This window comes from Macaca thibetana, chromosome 16 (assembly GCF_024542745.1).
Source record: "Macaca thibetana thibetana isolate TM-01 chromosome 16, ASM2454274v1, whole genome shotgun sequence".
In the NCBI taxonomy this organism is placed as follows: Eukaryota; Metazoa; Chordata; class Mammalia; order Primates; family Cercopithecidae; genus Macaca; species Macaca thibetana.
The window spans coordinates 35,718,004-35,736,440 of NC_065593.1; the positions used below are offsets into that span (position 1 = coordinate 35,718,004).

Below are 18,437 nucleotides of genomic sequence, written 5' to 3' on the forward strand. Positions count from 1 at the left end.
GCACCACTGCACTCCAGCCTGGGGCCTGTCTCAAAAAAATAAAATAAAATAAAATAAAATAGAACTGGGAGATTCACACCTACTTCACAGAGGTAACAATGGGGTGGCTCACGCCTATAATCCCAGAACTTTGGGAGATCAAGGTAGGTGGATCACCTGTGGTCAGGAGTTTGAGACCAGCCTGACCAACATGGTGAACCCACGTGTCTACTAAAAATACAAAAAATTTAGGGCTGGGCGCAGTGGCTCATGCCTGTAATCCCAGCACTTTGAAAGGCCGAGGCGGGCGGATCACGAGGTCAGGAGTTCGAGACCAGCCTGACCAACATGGTGAAACCCCGTCTCTACTAAAAATACAAAAAAATTAGCCAGGCATGGCGGCACATGCCTGTAATCCCAGCTATTCTGGGGGCTGAGGCAGGTCCTGTTTGAACCCGGGAGGTGGAGGTTGCAAGTGAGCCAAGATCACACCATTGCACTCCAGCCTGGGTGACAGAGCGAGACTCCATCTCAAAAAAAAAAAAAAAAAAAAAAAAGGAAGGTGCCCTGGGCTTGCACATAGGAGGTGACGGATGCATATTTGGGGTCCTTGCTGTGCTGTGCACATCCCAGTGCTTGTCAGGCTGTTTGATCTGTTTTCACGTTGGTTTTCCTCCTGAGCTGCCATCATGACTGTCAGCGCTTTGAGGGCAGGCACTGGATCTTGTCAATTTTTTTGGTATTTAGTCAAAGGCTTTTGATAAACCTTTGTCAAAAGCATGAATCGTTTTATCTGAACCTCAAGCATGGAGCAAAACCAACCAACTCAGGCTTGTCGTGTATCTTCAATCCAGCACATCTTCAGGGCAGTAAGACAGCCAAGAGGCTGGGAAACACGGGAAGGGGAGAACTTTTCTGCACTTGATCTTAGCCAAAAGGCCGAGAAGCAATGAAGAACATTTCTGGATAATCACAAGCAGAACTGTGTCTCCCACCCCAGATCACCCAGAGGGGGCCCATGACTGTACAGAGGGAACAGAATGGCCAAGTCCAGCTTCTCCCACAGGAACAACCAAGTCAACCATAGGAAGCTGTGGCTAACCCGTCTTGGCACCACACAACACACTGTCTAGGTTTTTTTTTTAATTTTGGGACAGAGTCTCACTCTGTCGCCCAGGCTGGAGTGCAACGGCATGATCTCGGCTCAACGTAACCTCCGCCTCCTGGGTTCAAGCAATTCTCCTGCCTCAGACTCCTGAGTAGCTGGGATTACAGGTACCCACCACCACGCCTGGCTAATTTTTGTATTTTTGGTAGAGATGGAGTTTTACTATATGTTGGCCAGGCTGGTCTCAAACTCCTGACCGCAGGTGATCCACCCACCTTGGACTCCCAAACTGCTGGGGTTACAGGCCTGAGCTACTGTGCCTGGCCCCATTTTTGTTTGTAATCCTGAACATTTCCAGAGAATGGGGAAAATGGAATCTGAAGGCAGTGCTACCAGGCTCCACTGCAGATTCCACCTGGGGCAGTTTTTTGTTTTGTTTTGTTTTGTTTTTAATGATTTCCACAATTTCAAACTATTTCAATGGAATCATAATTCTGTGCCTGGCATCTATTGCTCACATTATTTTATATGTGTATAAATATATTTTTTCTCCCAAAAGATGTTATTTTTAGAGCAGCATTAGGGTCACAGCAAAACTGAGCAGAAAGTACAGAGATTTCCCACATACCCGCTTACCCACCTCCAGATTCCCCCACTATCAAAATCCCACACCAGATTGGAACATTTGTTACAATGGATGAACCTACATTGACATACCATTAGCACTCTGCGGCAGGTTTGACAACTCCTTCAGGCTCCTTCAGAAGCCAGAGGCAGTTCATGAGCCATATGACAGGATAGGGAATTTGAGACATTTTACATGGACTAAATTGCCTTCCCAGAGACAGGAAGACCAACTTTTCACTATCTTCACAATGACAGGGAGGGCAAGAATAGAAAGAATTGTGCAATGCATGGATGTACACATGCAGGCTGAAAAAAATCTGCCAATAATAATAACAATAACAATTTAAGTAAATTTTCACTGACATATGCTCTATGCAAGGTGAAGACCTAAGTATTTTACGGGCATGATCCTATTTAACACTCAAACCAACTCTGTAAGTATGAGGAAACTTAGCATAGAAGCTAAGTAGCTTGTCCAAGGACACACAGACAAATAAGTCATGGAGCCCAAATTTGAACCTCACTCTAGCTGCCTAGATGGTTCTTAACCGCTAGCTAGAGGGATTATAGGGGCAGTGTCTATGGTTATGTGGTGACCCCAGCGCATGTTAGAACAATCAGTCCCTAGTGTTGAAGCAGATCCTGGTCCTTCTCTCCTCTCACTCTGGCAAAGGACTGCTCACTTTTCCTAGGCCCCAAAGGGGCCTTAACATTTTTTGCTGAGTTAAACAATGAAAGAATAATTGTCCATTTGGGAGACGTCCAGCCATGACTACATCTGACAGTGGATGTTAATTAAGGCAGTTTTCAATAATGACTTGCTCAGGGCCTGGGGCCTAGGTGTTTTAGGAATATTTATTGGGTTCTTGATCAGGCACGGTGGTTCATGCCTATAATTCCAGCACTTTGGGAGGCCAATTTGGGAAGACTACTTGAGCTCAGGAGTTTGAGGCCAGCCTGAGCAACATAGTGAGACCCTATCTCTATTTATTAAAAAATAAATTTGTTGACCAGGCACGGTAGCTCACACCTGTAATCCCAGTACTTTGGGAGGCTGAGGCTGGTGCATCACCTGAGGTCAGGAGTTCGAGACCAGCCTGGCCAACATGGTGAAATCCTATCTCTACTAAAAATACAAAAAATAAGCCAGGTGTGGTGGCGCATGCCTGTAATCCCAGCTACCTGGCAGGCTGAGGCAGGAGAATTGCTTGAATCCGGAAGGCAGAGGTTGCAGTGAGCCGAGATCGCGCCATTGCACTCCAGCCTGGGCGACAGAGCGAAACTGTCTCAAAATAAAATAAAATAAAATAAACAAAATAAAATAAAATAAATTTGTTTAATATTTAAAAAAGAGCATGGGCTCTGTGTCAGAATACTACTACATGGTCACCTCCTTTGAGAATGAAAAATTTAGAAATAAAAAATAAATAACAGAATATTACATGGATTCCTATCCTGGTGTGGCTATTAAATGGCTAGATTGCCTTGGACATATTGTTAACCTCCGTAAGTCTCAGTATCCCTATCCATAAAATAGAGGTGAAGACAGCACCTAACCTCTAAGGCTGCTGATGTATGGCTGGCATATAGTGAGCTGTCAAGAAAGGTTATATGCCATTACTATTATTATTTATTAAATCGAAAGGGGTGTGTGTCTCAGGGGTAGTTGTGAAGGAATGAATAGGAGGAGAGAAATATATCAACAGAAAGGAAAGAATAAGCGTGGTAGACAGGTGACTATCCTGGTCTAAGACAATCCCACAAGGCCATGGAAAGTCAGTAGAAGAAAGTGTTCTTCTGGCATAGGCTCCTGGCAATTCCCTTCCAGCCCTCTACCAACCAGACTCTTTTATACTCACGTATTTCCAGCCCAGAGTGGTTTTGCAGTTTTCACAGTAAATGTCTGCGACTGCATGCAGTCCTGTTAGCAACACGCGCTCTTCTGCAGGCCCACAGCCCACATTAACTCTATGTTGAGGCACAAAAAGAGAGAGTGGGTAGTCAGTGACATGCACATCAGTCATTCAAGCTGAGCTTCCAGCAAAAATTAACTGGGCAAGGCTGCCCCAAAGGGAGCCAACCCTGAGCTGAGCGGGTCTAAACCGATCTCCAAAAGGTGGCCACAGGGAAATAGCTCAGCTGGAAGGAATTTCAGATCTGCAAGTTCTAGTGGAGTGGGTCTACAGAAATAATCTTTATGGTTGAGAGTTTGCTTAAAATTGTAATTTGTCTAACAAATACTTCCAATCTGTGACTTAGGGGGACAAGCTGACAGCCACACTGTGAAGTCCACAGCCATAGGCACAGGTCCTCACAGCTTACTGAGGACTGAATGAAGCTGATGCCACACATGGCAGCACACAGTGGTCCTCACACAGGAATGAGTGGTCCCTGGGTGCTGAATAGGCTCTACTCCTTCACAGGGTGCCCAGCTCAAGCCACAGGCCAGATTTCCATTTTTACAGTTTATCAGGCTTATGTGGGCTTCACCTTCCCTTCCCAGGCAAGAGGTGATAAACCTGGTGCCCAGGAATGGCTGAGGGCCCTGGAAACTACACATCCGCCCGAAGTGGGCCTTCCTTCCTCCTTAGGTCCCATGGCAGATCTTGGTGTCTTATTCACCCCTATTCTCTTCCCCAGTGACATATCTCAGATCTCATTATGAGCCCTCCATGTTGAGGCTCTCAGAATCTCCTCAGCTTCTTCCCTGTGGGACTACAGTCCTCTGATGTGCCCTCTGAGGGGAGTGTAGTGAATATATTATTTTTAGCCAGAGATGTTGGCAAGAAATGTTCCCCAAAGGTAACTGACTACCAATTGTGGAGAGTAATGCTCCACAGAGTTTTACTGTGGCAGAGAGGGCAGGGTTCATTGTTTAATCATCATCAAGGATTGCTTTTTCCCAGCCCTTGAATCTGCACCCCACAAGGAATGTACCATTCAGAGGCACTCACACTGAGTTAAAGAGGTATGCTCGTCCTTGACTTCCTTGGAACGACTGAAACGCAAGAAAATAAATCGATAGTTAGACATCCATTTCACCCACCCGTTTGGGAAACCAACCCCAATCGCAATAAGCATGACCTTCCAGGACTGACACAGCAAAAGGGAGTACTGAGCCAGTTAATGGTGCCGCTGGCAGATGGCGTGGGGGCGGAGAAGATGGCAGAATAAACAGAGCCACAAAGCTTGATCTGGCCCACTGGACTGTTTTCACTAGCCCAGGTGAGAAAATAAAAAAAACCCAAACTCACCATGTCATTAAAAACTTCTTCCCTCCTGACATTGCCTGATACAATTAATTCACCTGAGATCATTAATCCGCATTGGCATTCCTGGTCCCACTTGATTTCAGCCATCTGTGCTGGCCACAGCTTTCCCAGGCTGGCCCAGGCATGGAAACCACCACAAGCTCTTTTGCTTGGCTTCTTGGTCCAGCCCTAACAAAGGCCGCAAAAAATCCCCAACCCAAGAATAAACTATCCAACCCACACTCATCGCTTGTCATGCCTTCTAGAAGATTCTAAGGACAGTTTACAATCCTAAATGGGAGCATAGGAGCTCTTTTGAGATGTAAGCAACTCGATCTCTGCATCACAGAAACGCTCATGAGGCAGCAATTCCACTTTAACCTCTAGCTCTACACAGGGGTTTCTTTCTTCTGGCTGGAGGGAGGCTCGGAACAGGAGCAACAGGAGCCAGAGCCTGCCATGCAATCTGGCATCTGCTTTCATTAACACAGGCCCTGTCCGTGTTTTCCCTCTCTGGTTACACTGAGAAGCCTGCCTGACATGAGCCAGCCATGTTCTGCACTGCTGCCTGCATTTTTAATGTGGCCTAACAACGGTGTCCTGAATTTAATATCTTAGTCTGCCCTGAAAAGCAACCAACAAACAAGGAGGTGAGTGGCTAACAGATGACCAGAGGGTAGGTGAGCACCAGACAGGACTCAGATTAGCACGCGAGACAACCATTTTTGTCAGATATGCAGGACGCCAGAGATCAGTGCTGCAGGCCAGTGTGAAAGATAAAATTCTTTTTTTTTTTTTTTGAGATGGAGTCTTGCTCTGTCACCCAGACCAGAATGCAGTGGTGCGATCTCGGCTCACTGCACCTCCATCTCCTGAGTTCAAGCAATTGTCCTGCCTCATGGGTGTCCTGTCATGGGTGGCACCCAATGATACCCATGTTCTGGACTCTTCATGTTCCCTGCATTTCCTTTTTCTTTCTTTCCTTTTTCTCCCCCCCAAGATAGAGAGTCTCACTCTGTCACCCAGGCTGGAGTGCAGTGGTGTGACCGTGACTCACTGCAGCCTCCACCTTCTGGGCTCAAGCGATCCTCCTGCCTGAGCCTCCTGAGTAACTGGGACCAAAGGTGCATACCACCATAACCAGCTATTAAAAAAAAAAAATTATAGAGACAGGGTGTTGCCATGTTACCCAGATTGGTCTTGAACTCCTAGGCTCAAGCAATCCGCCTGCCTCAGCTTTCCAAAGTGTTGGGATTACAGGCGTGAGCCACTGCACCCAGCCTGTTTGCCTTTGTCTTTAGCATCCTGGATTGAAATCATCTGTTAATTTATCTCACTCCCTCAGTAGACTGTGAGCTCCCTGAAGGCGTGCGCCATGTCTTCAATCTGTCTCTGAATGCCCAACACATAAGCACATGCATCTGGCACACAATAGTCATTTATTAAATATTCTGAGTCAATTACATTGTCTCTAGTTTCTTTCGTTTTCTATAAACAACTTTACTGAACTATAAGTGACATAATAAATGGTATATATTTGAAGTGTACTATTGGATGAGTTTTACTATCTGTCTATATCTGTGAAACCATCACCGCAATCAAGATTAAACTGCCCATCACACCCAAACATCTCCTCATATCCCTCTGAATCCTCCCCTCTGAATCCTCTTACCACTTATAGATCCACAGGTGATTACAGTTTTCTGTCACTATAATTTATATTTTCTGGAATCTTTTTTTGAGACAAGGTCTCACTCTGTCACCCAGGATGGAGTTTAGAGGCACGATCATGGCTCACTGCAGCCTTGATCTCCTGGGCTCAAGTGATCCTTCTGCCTCAACCTCCCGAGTAGCTGGGACTACAGGGGTGCACCACCGTGCCTGGCTAATTTTGGAATTTTTGTAGAGATGGAATCTTGCCATGTTGCCCAAGCTGGTCTCCTGAGCTCAAGTGATCCACCCAATCTGCCTGCCTTGGCCTCCCAAAGTGCTGGGATTACAGATGTGAGTCACCACGTCCAGTCCAGAATTTTTTTAAACAAACAAAATGTATTTTCATTTACAGTGTATATGTGTTTGACTTTTTTCACTCAGCACAATTCTTTTAGGATTCATCCATGTTGAACATATCAACAATTTATTCCCTTTTTGCTGCTGAGTAGTATTCTATTCTATGGATATCACAGTTCTTTTTGGTTTGGTTTTAATAAGAGATTTGAACTGGCTGATCTTCAAATCCCCTTCTAGCTTCAAAATTATATTCTCTTATTATTCCATGGTCCTAAGTTACAGGTAATTTGGAATGTCATCCTCTAAGAAACGTTTGCTAAGACCTTCAAGTTCAGAGCTTAGAAGAAGGTGGCTATTGAGAAACAAATCCCAGAAGAAAGCAGACAGGAAAGTCACAGGAAGCAACAGAGCTTCACCATTAATGACAGAGAAAGGCTTTGAATAATGCATTCACTTCTTTCTCACCCCTGGATCACTGACTCTCTGCCAGACACAATTAGAAATACAGGGAGACAGGCAACACTGTGAGACTTACCAGGGCAGCGGTATCCCAGCCAGGTGTGCAAAGACAATCCCCCAGACAACCCTTTTCTCCAGGGCAGTGAGGAAACACTAGCTCATTTTATATATTTTATCTTTAAAAAATAAGTTTTGCTAAACGGTTACAATACATGGATTGCCACTAGGCCTTCCCTGGACTGGCATGTGTCCTGTATGTATAGGTATCTGGAAGGAAGGGGCTCCACTGTGGGGGTCAGAGGTGACAAAGGTGTTCTTCTTCTGCCTCTGCTTTCGGCATACTGTGAATACTATTGTTTCTGTGAATAAGGCTAATCTTATTTTTTTGAAAAACAAGATCATTAAATAACAGGATCTTTGCAATGTTTTGCCTATGAGATGGAGTACTACAAAGGGGTTCACTTATGGTAAAGTACCTGAACCCTGTGCTATAGAGAGAACTGGCTTTTGTCAATATTTTTACCTTATATTATTTTTGTGGCTAAAAAATGATATGCTTGTACAAAAATTAATTTGAAATGGAGGATATTCAGAAGAAAATCTCTGTGACCTTGTGTTAGAAGAGAGTTCTTAGATACACCAGAAACACAATCTATAAAAGAGAAAAAAACTGATACACTGAACTTCATCAGAATCAGTCCACATCAAAATGGTTAAATATTTTTTCTTTAACTGACAAAACCAAGTGTTGGCATGAATATGTAGCAACTGGAACTCTCAAACATTGCAGAACAGTACAGCAACTTTGGAAATGAGGCTGGCAATTTCACTTACCCAAGTGAAACGAAAGCCTATGTTCACACAAAAACCTGTATGAGAGTGTTTTTAACAGCTTAATTCATAATCGCCCCAAACTGGAAACAACCTAAATGTCTCAAATGGTAACTGGGTAAGTAGACTGGTATATCCATATAACACTATTCTGTAATAAAGAGGAACAAACTATTGATATACAGAACAACATGGATGAATCTGAAACACATTACGCTAAGAAGATTGGTAAAAAGAATGTTTAACTGTAAGAGTTAGTAAGAGAGATGGAATTGATCTGTTATCTTGGTAACAGAAGAACGGTACTCTTAGGCCCTATAACAAAAGAAAGTCTTATAATCACTATTAGACTATAAATTTATAAGACTATAAAACTAAATAGACTGTAAGACGCCCAGGTCCTAAGACTTATCTATGTTAAAACTCATATGACTCATATTCAAAGAGTGAATTTTACTGTATGTAAATTAAAAATTTTTTAAATTAATAAATTCGTAAATGATAAGTCATTTCTAAAATCTATGCCTGCACACTCTATTCCTGTATCTGTACAATTAGGAATTGTAAGCAATTCCCTAATCTATTTAAAACTATTCCAAACAAAGAGTTTCAGAGGGGTTTGAACCCTTGTTCATTTTCATATTTTTTAATTCTTTTTTTAAAATTATGTTTGTGAAGGATAATTCTGAAATATAGTAAAAATACTTTTCAGTGCTAGGTGTGATGGCTCATGCCTATAATCCCAGCACTATGGGAGGCCGAGGCAGGAGGACCACTTGAGGTCAGGAGTTTGAGACCAGTTGGTCAACACAGTGAGACCTCATCTTTACAGAAAAAACCCAAAACCAAAACCAAAAAACCACTTTTCTTGAGAGTTTTCAAGAACAACCCTCTCATTAGAATAGGTCTTTTCAATTACTGTATCAGAAAGTGATCAACCAAGATTTTTTTAAAGGAGTATATCCAATCACATATACCTTCAGTAAAATTTAAAAAAATTTTATAATTATTTTCTTTCATCCATTTAAATTATATAAATGTTCATTAAAAATTGTATGCTTACAATGTACATATTACATGGCAGCACACATATGTATGTAATTTATAAATAAGTATATACATATTAGGAGTTTATGCTCAAATATTTTACTGATAGGGGTATGTCATTTTAAAAGTGTGAAGGCCAATGTTCTGGGGGTTCCTGTCTGCTTCCAGGCTGGTCCTAAGAGTCACTTTCTCTGGCCTGACACAGATTAGAATTCCTAGAGAGAGTTGGGGTGGGGGAGGGCACGTGGCAGAGCAGAGAAATGCCAGCCAGGCCCCGAGGCACCTCCAATGGCTTCCTCCAGGCCTGGTTTGAGAGAGTCTGCTGGGAGAGGTCCACATGTACAAAGGGTACTGAACCCCCTCTCAGGGCTGTCCTGGTGGCCATAGCCACTCAGGTTCCCGTGAGGAGCAGTATCGATGAACCTCTGTTTCCTCAGCCTGGCACTCGGGATCAGCTGTGTTTTTTGAGGCAGAGCTCTGGAAGCCTTTTCCATCATGGGTTCCATTCTGGGGCCCCTGCCAAGTCAACAATTATGATGAGAAAAACAGCCATGGAGAACAACAAGCTTCTTGCAGATAGACACAGACAAGAATAGCCCCAGCTGGGTTACTGGATCCTGTGGGGCCCAGCCCTGCCTGGCACGGCCTGGCACTCCCTGGAGTGAGGGTGGTACCGAAGGTGGGGAGACAGAAAGGAAGTTAAGGAAGCAATTAGAATAAAGCAAACAGAATTTCAGACCAGGAGATGCCAAACAGACTGTCAGACATATTTGTTTGCTGTCATTACTGCCAGGCAACAAGGCAGCTCTTTTCCATGTTGTGTATCAACCAAGGCTGGTGTGCAGGCCTCCAGGAAAGGGTTTTTGTTTTGTTTTTTAAGCTGCACAAAACTTTTCTTCTGTCCTTTAAAGTAAAGTAATAGTTCCAGGCCCAGCCCTTCCAGCCAGCTCAAAGGAATGGAAAGGGCTTTGAGTTTCCTGTTTAGTAGCCAAAACCACGGATTTTGGGCCCCTTTGCAAGTCTGGAAGGCAGAAACTCCTTTTAAAAGTAGGAGAACCACAGAAAAATGAATATTCTGGATTGAAGCGGGAGGCAGCAACAGAGCAAACGTGTGAGTTTCTTCCCCCGGTGACAGATACAGGTCCTCACCTTGGAGTCCTATTCACTTGAACAGGCTTCTCCCTACATGAAGGGTCCAGCAGAGGGGCAGAGCCTCTCACACTTCGGCCCCCTTCTCTCTCTAGGAAGATCAACCAACCATTAGCCACCGAGCATATCCCTCAGGAGGTGCACAGAGATCGGGGAAGCAGACGCCCACCTGCCTCACCAGCTGACACCTGGGAACTAGGTGACCCCTTGCATATCTGCACAGGGTAAGAGGATCTAGTCTTGGCATCAGAAGATTCAGGTTCAAGTCCTGGCTTTACAACTTCAACTTATTAGTCACCTGACCCTGAAATTAACCTCTGAGCTGCCACATCTTTTTCATCTGTAAGTAGAAACCATGTCCATTTCCTAGGGTTGCTGAGAACAGTAAGTAAATGAAGCACAGAGTAAAAAGACCCTACCTCTCCTCTTTGGTCTTTTCAGGAGCCTGGAGGAGAGAGATGAAAACGTTGACTCTAACCTACTTGGTTCTTCAAACCTCTTTCTTTGGTGACTTTGGTCTCCCTCTTTCTCTATTATGCCAAAAGGCAAGGCTTCCCCCACTTTGCAATTCGATGACTCCATCAAAATGGAGGGATGGAACTGAAGCTCCCCATGAGACTTTTCCAGTTACAATCTTCTGTGAATCCACCTCTCTTAAAGCACCTGGCACTTGCTTCCTCAACTTACCACTCATACACAGTGTTACCTGCACAAGCTTCAGAGTCATATTGCCAGGGTACAAGTCCTGGTTGTGCTATATACTAGCCATGTTACTACCTTGAACAAGCTCATTAACCTCTCTGAGCCACAATTTTCTAGTCTGTAAAACAGGCACAATAAAATAGCTCTCACTCACACCAGATTTGTATAAGAGATAAGTTAGGGCTGGCCGTGGTGGCTCATGCTTGTAATCCTAGCACTTTGGGAGGCCGAGGAGGGCAGATCACTTGAGGTCAGGAGTTCGATCGAGACAAGCCTAGCCAATACGGCGAAACCCCGACTTTACTAAAAATACAAAAATTAGCTGGGTGTGGTGATGCATGCCTGTAATCCCAGCTACGTGGGAGGCTGAGACAAGAGAATCACTTGAACCTAGGAGGCAAAGGTCGTCGAGATGGCGCCACTGCACTCCAGCCTGGGAGACACAGAAAGACTCCATCTCAAAAAAAAAAAAAAAGAAGTTAGATATTGTTTATCAAGTGCTTCATAAACTTCAAGACTCTATATACTTCGTTACTGTTAGAATGTTTCTATTATATAGCTTTAAACAAAACTCATTAGGCTGGGCGTGGTGGCTGAAGCCTGTAATCCCAGCACTTTTCCCAGCACTTTGGGAGGCTGAGGCAGGCGGATCACTTGAGGTCAGGAGTTCGAGACCAGCCTGGCCAACATGGCAAAACCCGGTCTCCACCAAAAATGGAAAAATTAGCCAGGCATGGTGGCGCATGCCTATAATCCCAGCTACTCGGGAGGCTGGGGCAGGAAAATCACGTGAACCTGGGAGGTGGAGGTTATAGTAAGCCAAGGTCACACTACTGCACTCCAGATTGGGTGACAGAGTGAGACGCTGTCAAAACAAAACAAAACAAAAACCCCAAACTTATTGATGTGCTGAGTTCAAAGAAAACCAACAAAAAAACTTATTGGTACAAACATAAACTTGAGCTTTTAAAAATTGAGATGTAATTCACATTACCATCACCCTTTTAAAGTAGACAATTCAGTGGTTCTTATATTCACAAGGTCACGCAACTATCACCACTATCTATTTCCAGAACATTTTCACACTCCAAAAAGAAATCACACACCATTAGCCGTCAGCCTCCATCTCCCTTGCCTCCAGCCTCTGGCAAGCATAAATCTACTTGCTGTCTCTATGGATTTGCTCAAGGCACTATACATTTCAACCCCTTATAGTACTTTTAGGTGTCTCAGTGAGAAGGCATCAGAAGTGTTCAGGTGCGGATACAAAGGAGGATTAGTAAAACCTTTGCCCTTGGAGTGTTGGCTAAACCCCAACAACTCAACAGATCTCACATTCTGTAGGGAAGGGTCAGATCAGTCCTTTTTCCATTCTTTTCTCCAACCATGGTTAGGCTTGGTGAGGTTTCCTATATTGGGTCAAAGTAAGCCATAGGCTCCATTCCAAAGAGTTGGAACCCAAGCAAAACAGTCCTAGATCCTGTTTGGATTTCAGCCTTGAGGATGCATATGGAGAAAGTGAGAGGGGTGATGATAAAGAACAAAGTTTAAAACTTCCAGAATTAGAACCCGAGTGCAACTGAAAGAAGCTGTGAACATTTAGGTAAGAGGAAAGACTGAAGGGGATTTATTCCATCTTCTCTGCAATAAGAACAAGAGGAAATAGACGGAAATGAGAGACTTGAGTTAATTATAAAGGAAGAACTTCCTGACTCTATTTGTCTTCCACATGGGGACATAGGTCACCAGTAAAGACTAGAATAGAACAAAGCCACTGTATATGCTTATGATTTTAAAAAGACTGTCACATACCTGTCTAGGAACCTTTGAGATGGGGGTAAAAAGCCGAGGGGCGAAAGGATGGCTTTCTTAAGGCCCCTCCTCCTGTGGCTTTGAGCTATGGTAGTCTCCATTCACTCACACATTCCCTCAACAGATGGAGGGAGGGGCAGGGAAGCCACTGGCTCTAAAGGAGGAAATATCTGCTGTGTGGAGTCATAAAATTCCAAGAGCATGGGAACATTCACATGCTTGGAACTGCAAAAACAAAAGGTGGTGAGGGGGCCTGGGTGCTGGTGTTTTATTGATGAAAGGGAGAGATTCAGCCGGGCGCGGTGGCTCACGCCTGTAATCCTAGCACTGTGGGAGGCTGAGGTGGGTGGATCACCTGAGGTCAGGGAGTTCAAGATGAGCCTGGCCAACATGGTGAAACTTCGTCTCTACCAAAAAATACCAAAAAATTAGCTGGGCGTGGTGGTGTGCACCTATAATCCCAGCTACTCGGGAGACTGAGGCATGAGAATTGCTTGAGGTGGAGGTTGCAGTGAACTGAGATCACGCCATTGCACGCCAGCCTGGATAACAGAGTGAGACCTTGTCTCAAAAAAATAAAAATAAAAATAAAAATAAAGGAGGAGACTCTGGGATTTAAGCCATTTAATGATCAGACTTTTCAAATTCCCTTCCTGTTGACCTACATGAACGGGCCCTTTTAGAGTCCTTTTAGGAGTCTCAGTGACAAGGTATCAGAAGTATTTAGGGGAACTAAGCCACTTTCAGGGATGGGCCTAGGGAATGGGGCAGAGAGAGATCCTATAAGATCTGTTGCCTCATGGTGTCGTGTTGCCTGATATTCAAGGGAAAGGATGCAGGCTTTGGAGCCTGAGAGGGACTGGACCCAGCCCTCACTAGCTGTGTAACCTTGGGCCAGTCACTTAATCCTTCTGAGCCTCAGGGTTCTCTACAGAAGGGAGAAACATATTGCCGATTCAATAACACCCTATTCCAGAGGGACACGGTGAAGATGAAACGATTGTGCATTAAATGATTGTGTGTATAGTAAGTACCAAATGTGGCTCATAAAAAGCATTTAATAAATGTGTTTCCCTTCACACCAGCACAGGCTTTAAAATGGGAGCTGCTAACTAGTCTGGAGGGGCCAGGCTGTTCAGTCAGAGCTCCCCAGACTCTTCCAAATCCCCCTATAGCTTAGACCCCATAAGTTCCTCTCCCACACCTCTTCCAACTGTCCTAAGGGCTTCAAATGGGGCTTGGGCAGTGTGGTTGTTCTCTGCTGAACCAGGAGCAGGATAAACCTCTCTAGTCTGTGGCATGGGGTTAGAACAGCAGATGCCAAGGTAAACATGCAGCCAGTGGGAAAGCGGATGCTGCCAGCTCTCAGCGTCCTGCAGAGAAGGAGTGAGGCATGGGAAGCAATGCCTCACCCAGAAAGATGGAGAGTAGGGGATGACCATGATCAGATATCCCCATCCTCTACAGAAGAGAGGCCAACATGTCATCCTCACCAGGTCTGTTTAGGGAGTCTAGCTTCTGAGTTAGACACTAAGGGTGGTGCCAGGACACGATGGCAGTCAGTCATTAAGAGCTGGGCCCGAGGCCGGGCGCGGTGGCTCAAGCTTGTAATCCCAGCACTTTGGGAGGCCGAGACGGGCGGATCATGAGGTCAGCAGATCGAGACCATCCTGGCTAACACAGTGAAACCCCGTCTCTACTAAAAAATACAAAAAACTAGCCGGGCGAGGTGGCGGGCGCCTGTAGTCCCAGCTACTCGGGAGGCTGAGGCAGGAGAATGGCGTGAACCCGGGAGGCGGAGCTTGCAGTGAGCTGAGATCCGACCACTGCACTCCAGTCCGGCAACAGCGCGAGACTCCGTCTCAAAAAAAAAAAAAAAAAAAAAGAGCTGGGCCCTCTTCAGTTCAAATATAAGCCAGAATCGTCAGGAGGGCTGAAATATGGGAGCTCAAATGTCTCTCAAAGCATTGGGCCCTTGAAAACAATTGTTAGAGTTAAAAATGATATGTAAATTAATATGCCTAGGAAGAACAAATACCAATTTCCTTACTTATGTTTCAGTTTGCATTCCTGATCCCAAAGCCAAATGGGCACTGGCAAATGAAAATGTTCTTATACTTCAAAGGCTGCCTATAAGGTCAGTGAGCAAAGCCTACCGACCCCCAAAGTAAGACTTCCTTTGTAACCAATCTAGGCAAAGAAGGCCTGAGAAAGCCGCCCTCCACAACGGAAGCCGCATGCTGCAGAGGGGATTGCTTTGAAAATATTCTCTCTTTTTCTTTTCTTTTTTTTTTTTGAGACGATGTCTTGATCTTGTTGCCCAGGCCGACATGCACTGGCGTGATCTGGGCTCACTGCAACCTCTGTCTCCCAGGTTCAAGCGATTCTCCTGCCTCGGCCTCCCGAGCAGCTGGGATTACAGGCATGCACCACCATGCCCAGCTACTTTCTAATAAGCAATCACTACAGTGAAATTAGACTTTGTAGATGAGACTGAGGTGGCTCATAAAAGTGAGTTAGAAATTATGAAATAATAGTTATGGCTCACACTCATATGATAACTACCATGTATCAGGCAGGATTCAAACAGTAACTCCAAGCAAAGTAACTTAATCCTCTCAACAAAAAACAATGAAAATCAGGTAGGTACAATCATTCTTCCCACCTTACAGATGAGAAAAGTAAGGCAAAGACAGGCTAAGAAATATGCCTAAGGTCCAACAATCTGGCCGGACGCTGTGGCTCACACCTATAATCCCAGCACTTTGGGAGGCTGAGGTGGGCGGATCACCTGAGGTCAGGAGATTCTGACCAGTCTGCCAACATGGTGAAACCCCGTCTCTACCAAACATACAAACATTAGCCGGATGTGGTGGTGGGTGCCTGTAATCCAGCTACTAGAGAGGTTGAGGCAGGAGAATCGCTTGAACCTGGGAGACAGAGGTTGCAGTGAGCCCAGATCACGCCACTGCATGCCAGCCTGGGCGACAGAGAGAGACTCCATCTCAAAAAACAACAACAGCAACAACAAAACAAACCCACAATTAACAAATGATGACAGAGGTCCAGGCAGTGTGGCTCTAAAGTCCAGGGAAGAATGAAATGAAGATGGGGTCATGAAGGTGCCATCCAAATGACTTCCTAAAAGGAAGAGAGCCTAAACAGAATGAGACTAGAACTGACAGGTATACAGTATGCCAGAAAATGCAAAACACTTTCACATGTGAACTGATAAAACCGCCAAGACAGACGAGGACACTGAAGCCCAGCGCTGTTTAAGAAACTTCTCCAGTTTCACACAGCTTGTAAGTCAAGGTCAGAACTTTAAACCCACAGCTTTTGACTCTAAGTCCCAAAATTTTTCTAGAGGGTATTCACTGGGGAAGTCTGTCTCTCTGATGAAGAAGGATGGATCAACCTGTCAGAAGTTATGAAAATCTCTTAGGCTATTCAAATTTCTCTGCTCTGATTCCATACTGACTTAGCAATGTCCTAAATTTAATTCTCTCGCTCAAGTGGGTTTATCTTCAACAAAGACAACATACAGTCCAAGCTTTCAGGATGATCTGCTCCACTGTAAATTAATGCATTAGAATTGCATTTTCCCAATTAACTTCCTGTGAGTTGTGTGACTGTGAATCACTTCACCAGAGTTTGGTCACTCAAGTGAACAGATAATATTAAATTTGTACACCTACAATGCTTAAGGCTGACTGAGGACCACCGAGGGGAATACCCTCTGAGTCCCAGCCTAAAAACAGCTTTTTCATCTCAAGACTGAATGAGGCCGGGCGCGGTGGCTCAAGCCTGTAATCCCAGCACTTTGGGAGGCCGAGACGGGCGGATCACGAGGTCAGGAGATCGAGACCATCCTGGCTAACACGGTGAAACCCCGTCTCTACTAAGAAATACAAAAAACTAGCCGGGCGAGGTGGCGGGCGCCTGTAGTCCCAGCTACTGGGGAGGCTGAGGCCGGAGAATGGCGTGAACCCGGGAGGCGGAGCTTGCAGTGAGCTGAGATCCGGCCACTGCACTCCAGCCTGGGCTACAGAGCGAGACTCCGTCTCAAAAAAAAAAAAAAAAAAAAAAAAAGACTGAATGAATGATTCTAATTTAAAATCTCTTGGAAACAAGTAATTAAAAGCTAAGAAACTCTAAATCCCTTCTTTCTTTGGCACCAGGACCACACGGCAAAGAACTAGCAAAGAATACCAAAGAATGCTTCAGGAGTGGTAAAGAGAAATATTTAAGTAATTACAGGCCACTGGAATCTCATGCAGCGGGCTATAGTTTGGGTACAGGGGAGGATCTCAAAGGAAAACATACATACGCGACTTTATCCAGTTTTAAATACACTCACAGATACTGGGATTTGAAAGACCCCTCCCTACTCATAAAGGTCAACCATGCACCTGAAGCATGGCTCTCCCCCACATTTCTACCAAACTTCTCCTTGAATACTTTCCGGGGCAGAGAACTCACTACCTCCTGAGGAAGCCCATTCTACTGCCAATGACTCTGACAATGCCAAAATTCCTCATGTGAACTGAGCTCTTTCTCCTTAGAGCTTTCTGATTCCTCCATCTTTAGATCCGTTATACTTCAGGTTATAGATTTAAAGCTCTTATCTCTCCCACATGAGGTTTTCCTTCTATGTAACTTCTCCCAGTTTAGTAGCTTGGTAGAATGAAAGAATTATGCAGTTGGATAAACTGACTAGATTCAGTTCCCAGTTCTAGCACTTCCTCTGCCATGTCCTCTTGGTTTGTTCAGCTTTGAGGTCAAAAGTTCCTCATCTGTGAAATGGGATAACAATATCCACCTTCTTCCTACCAGTCCCTTCAAATTTTCCCTATGTGGCCTGGTCTATGTTCACTATTGTTTTCTATACCTCTTTTCCATTTCATACTAAAAGGTGTTCCCTAGACACTTCCTACACTTTTCTTCTAATGCTAATCAAAGCACCAGGCCTTACTGAAACAATTAATTGGGCTCCAGGTTGCATGCACAAACCAAAGTACATAGATTTACGTGATTGTCCCTGCTGTGGCAGTTGTCCAACATCAGGCTTTCCTCTCGTGAGCGCATTAGCATATATCCACCTTCAACCATTTTATTCCAACCCTCTGGGACTGGATTTAGGAGTAGAGTTGTGTGAAACAGATCAAGGAAGAGACAATGTTACTTGAAAGGGTCATGGTGGTAAGAATTATGGTGGGAACTGAAGAACTCATAGCCGAAGAGCCTTATGAAAGAGACATGGGCATATAATTGTTAGAAGGATTTGAGCATAGGGTGCTTGCCAAAATGCAAGAGCACACACTGATGCCTCTCGGTATTCCCTCCAGAAATGGAACATAACTGGGTCAGAATATCCAGACTACCCACTCCACCCCTGCCAGGCAAGGCTAGATCATCTGCCTTCAACTAGGATGGTGTCCTCAGCTAGATCCCCGATACTC

At 44.7% G+C, this 18,437-nt stretch overlaps 2 protein-coding genes across 7 annotated transcripts in view; one reads left to right on the forward strand and one right to left on the reverse strand.

Moving 5' to 3' along the window:
• SKA2 (spindle and kinetochore associated complex subunit 2) overlaps positions 1-18,437 on the forward strand; it is a 976,874-nt gene that overhangs the window by 704,958 nt on the left and 253,479 nt on the right. The window lies entirely within an intron of this gene.
• The window catches only part of YPEL2 (yippee like 2), a 66,041-nt gene that overhangs the window by 6,687 nt on the left and 40,917 nt on the right, over positions 1-18,437 (reverse strand). For all 4 annotated transcript variants that reach the window (XR_007720377.1, XM_050764806.1, XM_050764808.1 and 1 more), the window contains exons 3-4: positions 4,669-4,712; positions 3,574-3,682 (exon numbers count right to left, since the gene is read on the reverse strand). Coding sequence is in view for 3 of the 4 variants with exons in the window: in XM_050764806.1 (XP_050620763.1) it covers positions 3,574-3,682; positions 4,669-4,712 (153 nt within the window). In the remaining variant the exon portion in view is untranslated. The remainder of the gene's footprint in view (positions 1-3,573; positions 3,683-4,668; positions 4,713-18,437) is intronic.